The sequence below is a fragment of the Sporisorium graminicola genome, chromosome SGRAM_7, assembly GCF_005498985.1.
Source record: "Sporisorium graminicola strain CBS 10092 chromosome SGRAM_7, whole genome shotgun sequence".
In the NCBI taxonomy this organism is placed as follows: Eukaryota; Fungi; Basidiomycota; class Ustilaginomycetes; order Ustilaginales; family Ustilaginaceae; genus Sporisorium; species Sporisorium graminicola.
Window position 1 is genome coordinate 209,632 of NC_043737.1, and position 16,596 is coordinate 226,227.

The 16,596-nt window shown below is 57.9% G+C and overlaps 6 protein-coding genes across 6 annotated transcripts; 4 read left to right on the plus strand and 2 right to left on the minus strand.

Annotated features, from left to right (window-relative positions):
- Positions 1–188: 188 nt before the first annotated feature.
- EX895_005530 (uncharacterized protein) lies at positions 189–3,056 on the minus strand (the record flags this gene model as incomplete). The annotated part of the gene is made up of 1 exon (XM_029886122.1): positions 189–3,056. One exon carries the CDS (start codon positions 3,054–3,056, stop codon positions 189–191), a length of 2,868 nt encoding a protein of 955 aa, XP_029737353.1.
- Positions 3,057–4,412: 1,356 nt separating this feature from the next.
- On the plus strand, positions 4,413–6,786 carry EX895_005531 (uncharacterized protein; the record flags this gene model as incomplete). The annotated part of the gene is made up of 3 exons (XM_029886123.1): positions 4,413–4,779; positions 4,860–4,941; positions 5,013–6,786. 3 exons carry the CDS (start codon positions 4,413–4,415, stop codon positions 6,784–6,786), a joined length of 2,223 nt encoding a protein of 740 aa, XP_029737354.1.
- Positions 6,787–7,233: 447 nt separating this feature from the next.
- On the minus strand, positions 7,234–10,860 carry EX895_005532 (uncharacterized protein; the record flags this gene model as incomplete). The annotated part of the gene is made up of 1 exon (XM_029886124.1): positions 7,234–10,860. One exon carries the CDS (start codon positions 10,858–10,860, stop codon positions 7,234–7,236), a length of 3,627 nt encoding a protein of 1,208 aa, XP_029737355.1.
- A 1,207-nt stretch (positions 10,861–12,067) lies between these two features.
- On the plus strand, positions 12,068–13,279 carry EX895_005533 (uncharacterized protein; the record flags this gene model as incomplete). The annotated part of the gene is made up of 1 exon (XM_029886125.1): positions 12,068–13,279. One exon carries the CDS (start codon positions 12,068–12,070, stop codon positions 13,277–13,279), a length of 1,212 nt encoding a protein of 403 aa, XP_029737356.1.
- Positions 13,280–13,681: 402 nt separating this feature from the next.
- On the plus strand, positions 13,682–14,336 carry EX895_005534 (uncharacterized protein; the record flags this gene model as incomplete). Its single annotated transcript, XM_029886126.1, has 2 exons — positions 13,682–13,870; positions 13,980–14,336. 2 exons carry the CDS (start codon positions 13,682–13,684, stop codon positions 14,334–14,336), a joined length of 546 nt encoding a protein of 181 aa, XP_029737357.1.
- Positions 14,337–15,877: 1,541 nt separating this feature from the next.
- Positions 15,878–16,324, plus strand: EX895_005535 (uncharacterized protein; the record flags this gene model as incomplete). The annotated part of the gene is made up of 2 exons (XM_029886127.1): positions 15,878–15,920; positions 16,047–16,324. 2 exons carry the CDS (start codon positions 15,878–15,880, stop codon positions 16,322–16,324), a joined length of 321 nt encoding a protein of 106 aa, XP_029737358.1.
- Between the last annotated feature and the right edge of the window lie 272 nt (positions 16,325–16,596).

Below are 16,596 nucleotides of genomic sequence, written 5' to 3' on the forward strand. Positions count from 1 at the left end.
GCACTGTGTGCACGCGCTTGAAGTGCGGAAGTGAGACACTGAATTGCACAACGAGCCAAGGGGGGAGGTGGAGGGAAATGAGCAGCGGTTGACGCCAAGGAATGATATCTAAACAGCAACGGGGAGGGAGGGAAGAATCTAGCAGTTGAATCCAAATTGAAGATGCGAGCCGAGCATGTTAATAACGCCTAGGAAAGACCAATGACCTCGCCGTCCTCGGTCAAATCCATGTCGTAGTACCCGGGCCTGGTGTTGAGGCCGGGCATCTTGCTCATCGCGCCGCACATGACCACCAGCAGGCCCGCACCGACGCTGGCGTACACCTCCCTCACGGGGATGGTGAACCCAGTGGGCGCGCCCTTCTTGGACGGATCGGCGGAGAGTGAGAGATGCGTCTTGGCCATGCAGATTGAGAGGTTGCCAAAGCCGTTCCTCTCGATGACCTGGATCTGCTTCTCGGCTGCCTCGGAGAGCTCGATGCCGTCGGCGCCGTACATCTCGCGGGCGATGGCTTCGATCTTTTGCGAGATGGGCAGTGTCGGCTCGTAGAGGAAGTTGAACTGCGAGGCGGTGCCCTCGAGCTGCTGGATGACGGCCTTGGCGAGGTCGATGGCGCCCTCGCCACCCAAGGCCCAGTGGTTGGCAGGCACCGCGTCGTCAGCTCCTGCCTCGATCGCCTTCTTGCGCACGAGCTCGAGCTCGGCAGGCGTATCCGTAGTGAACTGGTTGATGGCGACAATCACCTTGAGACCAAACTTCTTGGCATTGGCAATGTGCTTGGCCAGGTTGACACATCCCTTTTCAAGGATCTCGAGGTTCTCCTCGAGGTACACCTCGGACAAAGGCTTACCGGGAGTCACCTCCGGTCCTCCGCCGTGCGTCTTGAGCGCCCTCACAGTGGCCACAAGGACAGCAGCATCGGGCACGAGACCCGACTCGCGGCACTTAATGTTGCAGAACTTCTCCATGCCAATATCGGCACCGAAGCCAGCCTCGGTGATGACGTAACCGGTCCTCTCGACGGGCTCGCCCTCCTCGACACCGGCGAGCTTGAGAGCAATGGCGTCGGCAAGGATCGACGAGTTACCGTGGGCAATGTTGGCAAATGGACCAGCGTGCACAAATACCGGAGTGCCCTCGAGCGTCTGCATGAGGTTGGGCTTGATCGCGTCCTTCATGAGAATGGCCAGCGCTCCGCCGACACCAATGTCGTCAGCAGTGACAGGGTCACCAGCACGCGAAGTACCAACCACCATGCGACCGAGACGCTCACGCATGTCCTTAAGATCACGGCTGAGCGCGAGCACAGCCATGCACTCGGAAGCGACGGCAATGTCGAATCCAGTCCTGCGCGTGATGCCCTTCTCGGTAGCAGCCTGACCGACAGTGATGTCTCGCAGGTATCGGTCGTTGGTGTCGGTAACACGCCTCCAAGTGACGGTCTCGGGGTCAATGTCGAGACGAGCAAACTTGGACTTTTCCTCGTCGGTCAAGTCGTCCGGGTTGGTCTTGTCGATGCCGAGCTTCTTCAACCTGCGGAACATGATGGGGGCAAACGTACGGACGCCCTTCTTCTTGGGGCAGAGGCGGTCAAAGAGCGCAGCGTCCTTCTGGGTAGCCTCGTGGAACATCCTCGTGTCGATGGCAGCAGCCAAAAGGTTGTTGGCGGCCTGGACGGCGTGGTTGTCACCGGTCAAGTGAAGGTTGAACTCCTCCATGGGGATGACCTGCGAGTATCCACCGCCAGCGGCACCACCCTTGATACCGAAAGTGGGACCCTGCGAGGGCTGACGAACACAGGCGAAGGCCGACTTGCCCAGGTGAGCACCGAGTGCCTGAGCGAGACCGATGGTGGTGGTGGACTTGCCCTCGCCGAGCGGAGTAGGCGTGATACCGGCCACGACGATGTACTTGCCGTTCTTGCGGTGCGCCAGACGCTTGAGCACGGAAAGGTCGACCTTGGCCTTGACGGAGCCGTAGGGCTCGAGCTCGGACGAGACGAGACCAATCTCACGAGCGACCTGAGTGATGGGCTTGGGCGTCTGCGAACGAGCGACCTCAATATCGGAGGGGACCTTGGCGAGGGGCTTGATAGGGTTGGGGCGGACGACACCACGGCCAATGCCGAGGGCGCGGCCATCGGCGAGGCTGCGCTCAGCGCTGATGAGCACATTTTCCATGAGCATGGCGACGGTCATGGGGCCGACTCCGCCGGGGACAGGGGTGATGGCGGAAGCAACCTTGGAAGCGGCGTCAAAGTCGACATCGCCAACGAGACGGTAGCCGGACTTCTTGGTGGCATCGTCGACAAAGTTGGTACCGACGTCGATGACAACAGCGCCCTTCTTGATCCAGTCGCCCTGGATGAAGTGGGCCTTGCCCATAGCGGCGATAACAATGTCAGCCTGGGCGAGGTGGGCCTGGAGGTCGGTCGTCTTGCTGTGGACCTGGGTGACGGTACAGTCCCTGCTGCGGAGGAGGGAAGCGACGGGGTTGCCGACAATGTCGCTGCGGCCGATGACGACGGCGCGGAGGCCGGCCATGTTGGTGATACCTGCGTTTTCAAGGAGCTTAATGCAGCCAGCGGGGGTGCAGGGGAAGAAGAGCGGGTTGCACGCCTTGGACGAGAGGTGGCCGATGTTGAGAGCGTGGAAGCCATCGACGTCCTTTTCGGGGCTGATGGCCTCGGTGACGCGTCGCTCCGCGTCCGAGTCGATGTGATCACCGAGGGGAAGCTGGACGAGAATACCATCGACGCTGATGTCCTCGTTAAGCTCACCGACGCGCTTGATGATCTCTGCCTCGCTGGTTCCCTCGGGAAGCTGAACGTGGGTGTAACGCATGCCGCACTCTTCAGCAGCGAGCTTCTTCATCCTGATGTATGTGGAGGAAGCGCTCTGGGAGCCGACCTGCATGATGCAGAGGTGAGGCTGGAAGGACGAGTACTGCTGCTTGAGCTCTGCGATGCGTTGAGCCACACGGGCACGCACCTCCTTTGCGAGGGCGGTGCCATCAATGAGCTTGGCGCCTCCGGGCGTGGTTGCGAGCGAGGCCATGGCGTCAGTCACGAGCGAACGGCGGAATGACCCGACGAGACGATTTGAGGGAGCCGCGAAACCGGAACCGATCCGAAGGGGTCCAGAAGAGGGACGAGCCGAGGAAGAAGAAGAAGAAGAAGAAGAGATGGAGCGGGTGCTGCGTGGGGTAAGAACGAGTGGAGTGCTTCGCTGCTGGGAGAGAGAAGCTAGGTTTCTGCAAGCCGAGCGGCGGAGGAGCATGCCAACGACTCTATGAAGCACAGGGAGGAGGGGGGAGATGACGCCGGAGAGGGAAAGGTTGGTGTAAAGTAGGTCCGAAGGATATACCCGTCCAGACGATGACTTAAAGGCGTGGAAGACTCTGCAGCAGCAGCTGCTTCTCGACAAATTGATAAAGCTGCGCTGCTGTTGAGCAAAGGGCGAGACCGACACCACACACACACGCTCAAGAAGAAATCTGAATAGACTCGACTTCTTTTTCCCAACCTTGTACAGTAGAACCAGAGCACCAGTGAAAAGTATTGGCCTTGTTTAAAATTTATTTTATCTTAATTTAATTTCAATTTAATTGCTCGCGAACAAAGGCCGCCCATTCGTCGAGCCAAGCGAATAGAGCGTGGATGCTACTGTATAAGCTTCTTTGCTAGTGCCGTGGCCCGTCCGTGAGTATGCCGTGAGTGTGCCGTGAGTGTGAGCGCGTGTCTCTGCATCGGTTGTAGCGATCTCGTCGCACTGGCATCTCGTACTTCCGGAGGGCGCGCTATGCTTTGGATTCGCTTCCATCCTTTTTGCTTTCCATCTCTCTTTGGCTGCTTCCGCTTCTCTTGCTCTTCTGCAGTTGCTTCTTGTCAATCTCTGCTATCGCAATCCGCGTTTTCCTCTCTTCCGACTCCATCCATCCCATTCCCCTCACCCTCCAAGCCTCATCCTCTTTCTCTCCCCCCACCCCTTATCTCCTCTGTCTTTCTTCGCCAACACCACCACCACAAAAGTCGTCGTCGTCGCTGCCACAGAATTACACACCACTCACCTCAGTCGTGTGTCGCGTGTCTCGGTCGACAACCAGCGCACGCACCATCTCGCGGCGTCCCATCCACCCTCTAGTTTCGCCTTCTCATCACGTTTATACTGCCATTACATCTTTATACCGGCATCCGATCGCCACCCCGAGTTCGCGGTTTCAATTCGGCGTCGCACCGGGACCCTGGGCATCTCCGGATTCACTTGCAATCTCACCCTCGCCGTTGACACACTTGCGCCTCCTATCTTTTGCTTTCCTTAAAGCATTGAGAGGATCCACGCCATCAGCCCGCCCACGCACACACATCTGCATCAGCTTTGCCTTCCAGTCTCTGTATCAGCACCCACCCGAAAATGTACAACCATCGCTCCATTGTTTCTTCCGCCGGCTCCCAGGGTCCTCCCTCGGGTCCACCTCCCCCTGGTCCAGGTGGCGCTGGCCCTTCTCAGGCGGCTGCTGCGGCCGCCGCCGCTGCAGCAGCAGCAGCGCAACAAGGTCCCCATCCCGGCGGTCCTGTAGCCGGGGGCCCAGGCGGCCCTGCTCCCTCTGGTCCACCTGGCGCTGCTGCTGGCCCACCGGGCGCCGTTCCTCCCGCCGGCGCTCCTCACACCAGCTCAGCTAGATTGGCAGACCTCCTCGACTTTGTCCGTCACGAATTCGACCTGCTCGGCAACGACACAGCACAGTTCAAGGCGCAACGCGACGAGATGGAACACAGAGGTATGTTTCCTCGCCATCCATCCTCTCTTTGCTACACTCGAGTTTTAACTAACCCTTACTTTGTGCTTCTAATCTCGCAGTCACACAGCAAGTCAGCGAAGTTAACATGATGCAAAATCACTTTTACGAACTTGAAAAGCGCCACGCTCAAATCATTCAACAGTAAGTGTTTCGTGCATTCGCACCGCACCAGCACGACGGCATTCTGACCTGTCCCTTTCAAACCACAACAGATACGAAGAAGAAGTCAAGCGTCTTCGCAGCATTCTCGACTCCAGAGGCTTGTCCTCCGAGCACGGCGCAGCGCCAGCATCCGGTCCCATGAGCGGTCCACCTCACCTTCCCGCCTCGGCTGCTTCTGGTCCATTGCCCATTGCCTCCGCTGGTGGGCCGCCCCCTTCCGGTGGTCCAGGCGGTGCGGGCTCTGCAGGTGTGTTTGGTCCCAATGGCAACGGCGCGCCCGGCGGCGGCGGCGGTCCCGGTAGCGAGTATGGACGTGGTCCCAATGGCTTTGACCGCGGTGAGCGCGACCCGCGCGACCCACCGCGTGGCCCTACCCCCGTCGGCAAGGACTCGAAACGCATGCGCGTCGACGGACCCGGTTCGCACTACAGCGGCCCGCCGAGCCCGGGTGCTGATCGAGAGCGTGATTGGATCAAGAAGGAGGAGCGCGATCGAGGTGCGCCTCCCCGCGACGACAAGTGGGACAGGGATCTGCAGCGTGGCGGTGGCCCTCCTCTGGGTCCGGGTCCGGCCCAGTCGCCGCACGGTGCACCACCTCTTCCACCGCCCAACTCTTACAACCGCGATCTCCCCCACCGTGGCGACGCTAGGGATCGCGAGCGTGGCGCCCCCGGCGAGTCGCTTCCCGGCGCTGGCGACTCGCCCGGCGCGGCTGCTGCCGCTGCCGGTAACGTCTCGCTCGCCAGCCTGAGTGACATGGACCCGGACGAGATCCCCAAGGAATTGAAGAAAGAAGGTCCCGACTGGCTGGCCATCTTCAACCCCAAAGTCAAGCGCACTCTCGACGTCAACCTCGTGCACACTTTCTTGCACGAGAGCGTCGTCTGCTGCGTGCGTTTTTCGGCAGACGGCAAGTACCTCGCCACGGGCTGCAACAAGTCGGCGCAGATCTTTGATACAAAAACGGGCGCCAAAACGTGCGTTCTCACCGACCAGTCGGCTAACTCCAAGGGCGATCTGTACATCCGCAGTGTGTGTTTCAGTCCGGATGGCAAGTGCTTGGCTACAGGAGCGGAGGACAGGCAGATTCGGATCTGGGACATTGGTAAGAAGAAGGTGAAGCACCTGTTTTCGGGCCACAAGCAGGAGATCTACTCGTTGGACTACAGCAAAGATGGGCGTATTATTGCGAGTGGGTCGGGGGACAAGACGGTGCGGATCTGGGATGTGGAGAACGGGCAGCTGCTGCATACGCTGTACACGTCGCCGGGGTTGGAGCACGGGCCGAGCGAGGCTGGGGTCACGTCGGTGAGCATCTCGAGCGACAATCGCTTGGTCGCCGCGGGCGCGCTCGACACGCTCGTGCGCGTCTGGGACGCACAGACGGGCAAGCAGCTCGAACGACTCAAGAGCCACAAGGACTCGATCTACTCGGTCAGCTTTGCGCCCGACGGCAAGTCGCTCGTCAGCGGCAGTTTGGACAAGACGCTCAAGCTGTGGGATCTCACGGGCACCGCCAAGGCGGTGCAGGAAAACCGCACCGAGGAGAAGGGCGGACACGCCAACTGCGCGACTACGTTTGTCGGGCATAAGGATTACGTGCTGAGCGTGTCGTGCAGTCCGGATGGCCAGTGGGTCGCGAGTGGCTCCAAGGACAGGGGCGTGCAGTTCTGGGATCCCAAGACCGCACAGGCGCAGTTTGTGCTCCAGGGCCACAAGAACTCGGTCATTGCCATTAATCTCAGCCCGGCAGGCGGACTGCTGGCGACGGGAAGCGGCGACTTCAACGCTCGTATCTGGAGCTACGATCGCATCCCCAACTAAGGCGCGCGCCTATCGCCTGTTCCAAAAAAGCGCCAATGCAGACGCACACTACCCCTTTTCCTGATTTCATTCTAGTATCCCTTCTTTACTGCTCCTGCTGCTCCTCCGTCGACGAATTGCCTCTCGGTCTCTTGTAGTTTTGCCCTCCTCCCCCTCGTATTGACCCCTTCGTCAGTTCCGAGAGAATGCTGTCGTGCTTCGTACCACTGTAATCTGATCTCTACGAAGAAACAGACTTTTTCTCACTGCTGTCACGCGGCGTGCGAAAGTCGGCCTGCACACGATGAAAGACGGAGGCAAAGAATGAATTGTCCTAGGAAAGCGGTCGCCACTACACGAATTTGCACATGAAAGTCCATTCTACACCCAGAGAAGAAGTCGGAAGGCAGGAGGAGAGTGAAGAGCTCAATCTCAACTCAAGACGCCGGGAGCGGAGGGGCTCGAAGCTCAGTGTCTCGCACCCAACACCTCCCTAACGAGCACGAACCCAACGCCCGCACCCAAGCCAAGCATGTATGCCGGAATGGCGCCGATGCTGAGCAAATGCTGTTCTTGCTCGCTCTCGGGTCGACCGAGGAGCGCGTAGAGGTTCAGCTCGTCCTCGCGCTCTTCCTCGACGGTGGTTGCGCGCGGGGGAGCAGAGTAGTACGGGTTGAGCGACGAGAGGTACGCCGCCCAGGCGGAGGGCGAGATCAGCAATCGCCACCCCGTGGGGGCGGGAGCGGGCGCTGTGGTGTCATCTTCCACCTGGAAACGTTGCATCGGCTTCACAGTCTGGGAAGGAGGAAGAGTTGCGGCGTCGAGAATGTCGTCCAACACCTGCGCATATTCGGGGTCTCCTTTGCTGGAGGCGGAGTCAGATGCGCCGAACATGTCCCGCAGCCCGCCGGGGCCACGGTTGATGGTGGACGTCGCAGAAGAGACAGCGGGACTATCGAGTGTATCCAGTTGCGACTCGAGATCCGCCATCCTTCGCGCGAGACTTTCAAAGCGGTTGCGATCGACCAGCACCATGGAGCGTTTCTTGATGCTTCCCGTTCCGGACGGGTGCGGCTCGAGAATTGTGAGCGGTACCAGCAGTTTGGGTTCCAGCGAAGGCCGATCGGTGGAGTCTCTGGACTGTGTGGCCTCTTCGGGCGCAGCATCGGGAATAGGAGATGACGATTGGTTGAGGGCGGGCTCGAGCTGCTCGTGAGTACGGAGAGTGGCAGCTGAGATTTCGACAGCAGGAACGGCATCGGTAGCACCGGGCTCAATTGAAACGGTGTCCTGCGCATCGACATCCTCAAACGAGCTGCTGATGGCATCGGAGTCGCCCTGCTCGTCCGTTACTGAGTCCACCGTGCCTTCAGCTGGCGCTTCGTCTACAAGCGAAGCCGATTCAGCACGTGGTTCGGACTCGATCACGGACTCTGCAACAGCATCCGTCGATCCGGCAGACAGCGCATTTTCCACCGCTGGTTCGTCTTCAACGACAGGGACGGCCTCTTCGATCGTCGCAGTCGGAAGAAGATCAGCTTGAGCGTCGTCAGCCGCCTCAGCCTTGCGATCAGCTTCCGGGTCTGGACCTGAAGGGGCAGCGTCGACAGGATTAGCCTCGGTATCAGTCGTGGCAGATGAGTCTGGACTAAACAACGACGAAAGACGTTGTTCCACCGACACCTTGCGCTCCATTCCCCCGTGGATCGCCTCCTCAGATAGTACCGTCTCTTCGTACCTGTCCGTCGGCGTCTCGGCGTCTACCAACGACTGCGCCTCTTTCTCGAGTATCTCCATCTTCGCATGCAGCGCTTCCTCCTCTGCCTCACTTGCCACTCGATCCAAGCCAGGTTTTCGGAATGTCGTTGGCGGGTGTGGCACCCCACTCGGGTCAAACACATTGTTTAGACCCTTGCGGCTTGAGCTGCGACCGAGCGTGCCACCCCATCCTTCTTCGTCTTCTGCAGCGGTAGTTGCGGATTTCTGTCGAAGCATGGACGCGCCGGGAAGCGAAGCAAAGAGCTCGCTATGTTCGGTGTCCGAACTGAGGAGGGAGAGCACGGCTTTGCCGCGTTTGCTGCCGAATGTTGCTTTGCGGCCGGCAGTGCGACGGATGGAACTGGTGGCGCGGCGGGCTGGGGTATCAGGGAGGGTGAAGATGTATTCATCTTCAGCCTTAGCGGCCTCAACGGTAGCAACGTTGCTCGGTGCCAGCTCCAGCTCCTGCTGCTCCTGTTGTCTTGACTTTTCTTCTTGTTGCTGCTGCGGTTCTTGAGAGCAGCTGTCCTCGAAAGTCGGAATGGAAGGGGCGTCGCGAGGCTTTTCCTCAGAAGCACGTAACCTGGCCGTGCCAAAGTCAGGCTGTGCAGAGGCATCATCAAAGGCGTGGCCCGACGACATCATAGCTTCGACAAGTTCGCGCGAGCTCTCGGTCCTCGTATGAAAGACATCATCGTCCAAGGCAGCGAGCTCGTCGTCCGTGTACATGGATGCTCGGTAGGGACGGCCTGGCCTCACAATCGAAGCAGTGGTGTGCGATCGAACGAGCTGACTCCTCACCTGACCCATTTCCTCAGAGAGGAAATCATCAACTCCCGCGTCTTCGTCAGCAAGGATGGCTCGGATCACATCTTCGTCGAGCACGCCGTACCTGGGTTTGGGTGCTACGATACGACGTCCGTCTTCATCCTCCTGAACGTTGTCGGCCTCGCTTTCGGTGCCACTGCATTCGGAGACCGAGGTGTCGCCCTCCACCGAGCTGCTGTCGACCGAGCTGTGATGCGTCAAGGTGGGCATAAGCATGACGTCGTCTGCGCTCTCGCCGGAAGCCTCGCGAGGCTGATGCATCTTGTCGTCTTTGTTGTCCTGAAGAGCACGACTGACAGCTTCGGTATCCTCAAGGTCGTTGATGCCGAGCTCGTCGGCAAGCTGCTGAGCTTCCTGTTCGGAAAGACTTGCGAGCAGTGCCTCGATGTCCTCTTGCTTGGTGCCCATGACATTTTCCAGCCAGGGGAAATCGGCGGTTGACCTGCGGGGACGCAAGGGACGTCGAAGCGACAGCTTCCTTTCCTCTGTCTCTGACAGAATCTGCTGTGCCTGACCGCGAACATAGCCATGGCCGTAGCCGGCGTCGATGGAAAGGTTGCCCAAGGGCACAGGCTCCTTCTCTGGCGAAGTCTGAAAGGCATGAATCATGCCTTTCACCTTGCGACTGTCCCGCATGCGCTTGAGTGTAAGCTTGCTCGTGGTCTTGAAGTTGCGCACCACGCCTTCGAGATCTTGATCGACTTGATCGTCGTCCAGCAACCCATCGTCACCTTCAGCCTCTTCGCGTTCCAGATCCTGTACAGACTTGGGCCAGCGAAGAGAGCCAGACTCGTATCCCCAGATTCGACCGCGAAGGGCATCGCGTCGCAGCTTGCGCACAGCTTCGATCATGAGCTTTCGCCACTTGAGGTTGAGGCCCTGGCGTTCAAGATCCTTTTCACTGAGGCGAAGAAAAACGCGGCCACCCATTCTAGAGCTCCTCACGTAGGCGGTCACGTCTTCGACCACAGGCCGAGGCACTAGCCCGAGCACATGAGTGAGGTAGAGGGCCACCTGCGAAGGTAGCCACGATTTGGGGTTGTGTGGAAGGTTCGCGACTGCTTCCGCCAAGCGTTCAGACTCGGAGGTGGAGCGAGAAGAATGGATCGAAATACTATGCAGTTCGGGTGTGCTGATGGAGCTACCCATCGGATGGACGGTCTTGCTGCGGTTGGGAAGTTCTGCATTGTGCGACACGGGTGAATCGGCGACATGTGGGATGCGAGGCAAAGACGGCGAAGCAACGAGTTTGCGACCGGCAGCTGAGACGGGAGACGTGGTGATATCAGAGGGTCTGCTCTGCAAGCCCTTGGGGCGCGATCTGGTCGAAGTGGACATAGATGTTGAGCGCGAGAGGTAGGAGTAGCCTTCGAAGACCTGGCCGCCGGGGCTGAAGCCAGCGACATTGGGAGCATTGGCAGATGAAGTGAAAGTGCCGCTTCGCTTTGGGTTGAGAGAGTAGCGTGGTCGGGACGGTGTCGAGATGGCAGGTGGGTCGATATTTGCCATGATGGGCGATCTAGACGCTGAGTAGGGTAAATGAAATGTCAATGTCGTTATACTACGACAAGGCCGTCAGCGTCAAGGCCGCAGAGAGGCGAGGGTCGTTAAGAAAAAGGTCGTTACGAGGTCGTGGGTGAGACGTGAGGCTTCGTTATAAGAGCAAGGGTATGAACGAATGATCGGGATGGTGAAAGGAAAGCAAGGATGAGGGTCGGGATCCAGGCAAGCTCTGATGAATGCGGAGCACAACGACAACAACAACGACTATTACTACTACTGAAAGAGTCAGCGGCTGATCCGGTTGCCAGTGTGTTTTCAAACGGACTCAGGAGTGCGAGTAGGTCAGTAGAGAGAAATCTCGAAGCAGGTCAAATCAACTCTACCGCTTAGCCTTGCTTGGTGTTGCTTCTCCTAGCGATGTGCTTGGGGCCTTGCACCCCTTTTTTTCGGAGAAGTTGACTGCTGCTCTATGGAGGAAGAGTTTGAGAGCTCTCATCGCGCGTGTGATTATGCAGGGTTGTGTTGGTTTTCTAGCCCCTAAACGAAATGGAAATTGCAATTTCATGCGCCATCACGCGCCAGCTTCACATCTAGGACCTACTTTGCTGTTCTTGCGCATCTGCTGCCAAGCAAAAGGTGCATCAGAGCCTAGGATGGCAGCAGCTGAGACGATGTCGGTTTATCGTCATCTCTTAGGGGCGACTAAGAATGAGCTTCCAGGCAGGAGCTCAACGACCGGCTGGCATCGGCCGTTTACTCTGGCAAGTAAGGCACCCTCGTCTTACGAAGGACAGGGGCGAAGAAGGGAGTCATTTCATCCCTGACAGGGGTGCGGAGAAGCCGACCTTCAGAGCGATTAATGACTTGACAGGGGCTCCTGATCTTACAGTGGCTACACGGAAAAGGAGAAAGGCCGACATCGCCTTCTCAGCTTGTGGCGTCTAATCCTTCTTCCTGAAACCGAACGTCGATCCGAAGATGAGGACCAAAAAAAAAATTCTGCACGGAAAGGCGCCGGCGTGGAGTAGCACGGACCCGCTCGCTGCTAATGAGCCTTGGTGCTCCTGTCGAGACCCCTTTTCCTGGCAAACCTTTTTTCACAGGTCTACGCTCTCATCAAGCATCATCCGTACCCCAGCTGGTCTCGAGACTGCTGCAGGAAGGGCAATTCCGCACTAGCTCGCGCCAGTGAGAGGCGCCGCCCTGCCGAGCCATGGCTTCCCCTCGCATTCGACTCGCCTCGATGGGCATGTTCATCATCGACACGTTCCAATTCCTCGATCCCACGACGGGTCAGGATCTGGGCAGTAATGGGCTCGAGGATCAGATCGGCGGAGGAGGCTGCTATTTTGCCATCGGCGCTCGAGTTTGGTTGCCACCCTCGGACATTCAGATGATCATCGATCGGGGAAGCGACTGGAGGACGCAGGATCAGGCTGTGCTCGACCGATTCAACCAAATCCCCTCCTCCCCCGGACGTTCTCAAGCTGAACAGTCGTCGTCCATGTGGCACTACAGGACGAGAGCAGACGGCACAACGCGAGCAGTCAATATCTACAAGGGCGAGCATCGGGGCTTTGACTATCTCTCTCCCAAGATTCGCCTCGAACCAAGCGATCTCCTCCAGTGTAGCCCCAGCATCCCACCACGACTACCAGAATGGATCCACCTCATATGCTCGCCGGAACGAGCGCTCGAGACCATTTCACAGATCGACGCAGTCCTCGTGCAGAATCAGGGCACCGACACGCCAGGCTTTCCAAGGCTGGTCTATGAACCAATACCGGATTCGTGCGTCTTTGCGAATCTGCAAGATTGCTTGCGCGTGTTACCGAGGCTGGAGGTGTTCAGCCCAAATCACGAGGAAGCTGCACATTTGCTCGGTCTGTACGACGAGTGGGAAAGCGTTTCGAAGCAGGCAAAGGGGGAAAGGGGCAAGTCGCCGGATGCGATCGTGCAGTTTATCACCTCTAGGCTCGCTGGCGGATTTGCAGCGCATTTGCAGCAACAGCAACTTGAAGGAGTCGGACCCATCATCTGCATCCGAAGTGGTGCTTGGGGCTCTGTTGTGGGTCGAGCAGACGTCGGATTCCACCACGTACCAGCATGGCATACGAAGTCAGTGTCATCTTCCGATCATCTGGATCTGGACTCTAGCTCGTCTCGCATCAAGGACGTGACAGGGGCAGGCAACTCATTTCTTGGAGGTTTCTGTGCGTACCTCGTACAAACTGAGCAAAGCCGTGCGCTGGATCAGACCGGAAGGATGAAAGAGGCAGCTCTTCATGGCGCCGTGTCAGCTTCGCTTATCATTGAGCAGCTTGGCTTGCCATCGTTTGACGTCAGGGAGGGCTTCGAGCTTTGGAACGGGCACACTGCCGCAGAACGACTAGTGTTGTTCCGAGAGAGACTTTCGTCTTCGTAGTAGAAGCAAATGTGATTCAGACAGGCGAAGACGCTACGTGCTTGCATGTGCGAAAATCTCGAGACTTCCGAATGTCTGTCCTTGCTGTGTATACGATTTGCGAGCACACAAAGTCACATCAAAATGATGGTCAAAAAAGATGACGGAGAATTCGCCGATGTCAGAGCTAGCTTTCCAACACCGCGCCAAATAACTGTTCACCCCGCGACGAAGGGATATCTCTGAGTAGTTTCATTGGCACGGATCAACATGCGCCGAGACACCCGAATCCGCCGAAACAAGGATTAAAAGCGTTCTCGCCCAAGGTTACACGTCGTGTGGCTAGTGCACACACATTCTTCTTCTTCCCCTCTACAACACCAGCATCGGTCAGTCTCACTGCCAAAGGTCACTTCACCAAGCATGGCGCATCCACAAACAGCATTCGCTTCGCCGCAGGGCGGTGGGGGAGCAAGCGTGTTTTCGCCCCTCAACATCATCTGGTTGTTGCATGCAGCTTTGGAAGGCCCCATCTCCTTTATCGGGCTCTTCTTCACGCGCAGCTTGCAGTTCAAGGACGAGATCACCAACACCATGGCTGTGGTCATCAAGGTGAGAGGCGCGCGCGAGACAACCGTGCAAGACGTTCCCTTCCGAGAACCTGCGAAATACTGACTCGATCTGACCTTTTCGTTACACATCACTGGTGGGAATGGTACAGCTATATGCAACGCTCTCGCTGTCGCTTGCGATCATCTGCATGCTGCTATACGGTCTGCCTGACTACCTTCCCGGTAAACGTGCGGCTGCGATTCTGCTGCTGCTCTACCACGGTGTAGCTTCCTCCGTGCTGCTCAACGCCGAGCCGTTCATCGACTTTGCGTTCCCGGAGCTGCTCGCAAAGCACGGCGTGAGGGTGGAGGCGGTCGCGGGGGTTGCACATGGGTTCATGTCCCTGTTGACGGTGTCGTGGTGGCAGTCGTCATTGGGTTCGGTCCGTGCGTATGGCGGCGGGGCTGCCCCTGCTGCTGGTAGGAGTGGCGCTACTCCCAAGAAGACTGGCGGCAAGCGGAAGTAAGCGGGTGAGACCTGCCGGTGCTCGCCATTCGTGAAGATGGAAGTCGATGTCACGTCGAAGGGATGATGCTACTTTCTACTCGCTTCACCGCCATGTGTGTCTCTCGAGCAAGCTTGCTAAAAGGAAAAAGCGACCTGACATCTGATCGGAAGAAACTCACCTTGAACCGTAATCGGCGTCGATGAGCCCCTGCAAGCCGATCCGGATCGATTGTCAGATCGCATCAAAGAGTGTGGAAGCCTTCTGTATGCTTCCAATGACCTCGTATCCGAGGGTAGCGCTGCAAGCCGCAAGCAAGCGAGGGAGTGGGAAAGTGAACTGGCAAACTGATTCGGCAGGAGCGGCTTGCGACCGGCGGGTTGAATTGACGCGTTCTTTTTGAAACAAGATGCTGGAAAGCCGAAAAGGCTGTGTGCCGTTTGGTGTTTGGCTTCTGCCCCTCGGCCCGCTGCCCCTGTTTGTCCTTCCTTTCGTTCTTTTGCGTCGGCGTATCCTCCCTCTACCATTGTATGCAATTGCTTCCACATCTGTCACTGCCACCGCCCTCGGTGCGGCGCCCTCGGTGCGGGCGAGTCCGCCTGATTGGCACAGCCCTTGATAGATCTTGCTCAAAGTGAATGCCACCGGCGGTAATCCGAGCCTACATCATTCTTCGATTCGTCACGGAATGTGCAAAGCTGTCGTGCGGTTGTGCGGTAAAGGCAAGCAGCAAACATTTGTCGTTTGCAGAGCACAGTCTGAGACTGCATCTGAGTTTCAACGACGTCACTTGAGGCATCGCCACCGCAGCTCCAAAACGGGGACCTCTTCGGACTGGGCGGTGCCAGTGCACGAGGAAGGTCTAGAGCTCTCTCGCTTCTGTCGGACCTATACTACTTGCTGGTGCAAAGGCAGACACAGGAGTTGAAAAGACACGGAGAAGTGCCTCTGTTGCTCTGGGTTCGGCGAGCCAGATTTGCTCAAGCAAAGTGCAGACAGCGCAAGTGTGGCAGCCGAGGGAAGCTGCGTCTTATTTTCAGCACCTATTTTCAGCAGAGAACAGCGAGCCTCGCAGGCCGCCGGCCGGGATCGTTGCTGTCAAAAGCAGAAGAGGTGTTCTGGAGCGAAACACAGCGCACGGCCCTTCATTGACGGTCTTGCAGACACACAGCCTCCGAGCTAGCAGGCAAGTTAGACCAACACTTGCTTTCCTTCTCTGTGGCAGTGTGCATGTATGTTGGTCCGCCGCCGACTCTGCACGTTTTTGCGCCATGGTCTGATCGCCCCAGCCCCGCGTGTGTGTGTTGCTTTCACCTGGTTTCAGGCGGAATGGCTCCCCGACACGGGGTGAGCACCGGCCATTCGCTGTCCTCCCCAGAGTTTCTTCCTCGACCGTGTGTGGTCAGCAAGTCAGCTGGCAGCTATTCTCGCCTCCCGCACTGCTCGAGAAGTCCTTATATAGATCCAACTTCGCTTTTGTTGTTCCATCCGATCCACCACATCACACACGCACATACATCTAACATACCCGCCCCACTCGTATACACACCAACACCGTCAACATGTTCGGATTCGGAAACCACGAAGAGGCCGCTGACTTTGTCTGTACGTACACCGGCCGTCGCCATGCCTAGCCCAACTGTCCTTACTTCACGGATTCTCCTTGATCCCCTGACTGATCCTCCTCCTTGACCTTTTTCATCACACAATCACCCGACTTCGCCCAAACAGACAACCAGGACCCCCAGCAGCACCAGGGCAAGTTCTCGCACGAGGCTGTCGGCTTCGGCGCCGCCTTCTTTGCCATGCGCGAGTACGAGAAGCGCCAGGAGTCCCAGGGCGAGCGACCCAAGCACGAGTTCGCTAAGGAGATGATCGCCGGTATCGCCGGCGCCGAGGTCGACAAGCTCTTCGAGACCAAGGGCCTTGACTTCCTCGACCGCGAAGAGGCCAAGCGTCACGCTCGCCAGCAGGCCGAGCAGCTGTACGACCAGCAGTACGGCAACTAATCATCTCGTCCTTGCCATGGCAACGATGACTCATTGAAGATTAATCAGATGAAATGTCGAAAGCAGTATACCATAATTACCTGGATGTTGTGTGTAGGCCGCTGTTGATTGTGTCGGATGGTAGGGGCTCCGCATAGGGCGTGCGGGCGCGCCATTGCTCATGAAATTGGGTGCGGCTTACGTTGACCTCCACGTCTCATTGCTTTCCGGCACCATCATAGAGAGGTCAAGGAACAAATGTTGGCTAGAGTACACTAAAGGACATTGATGCA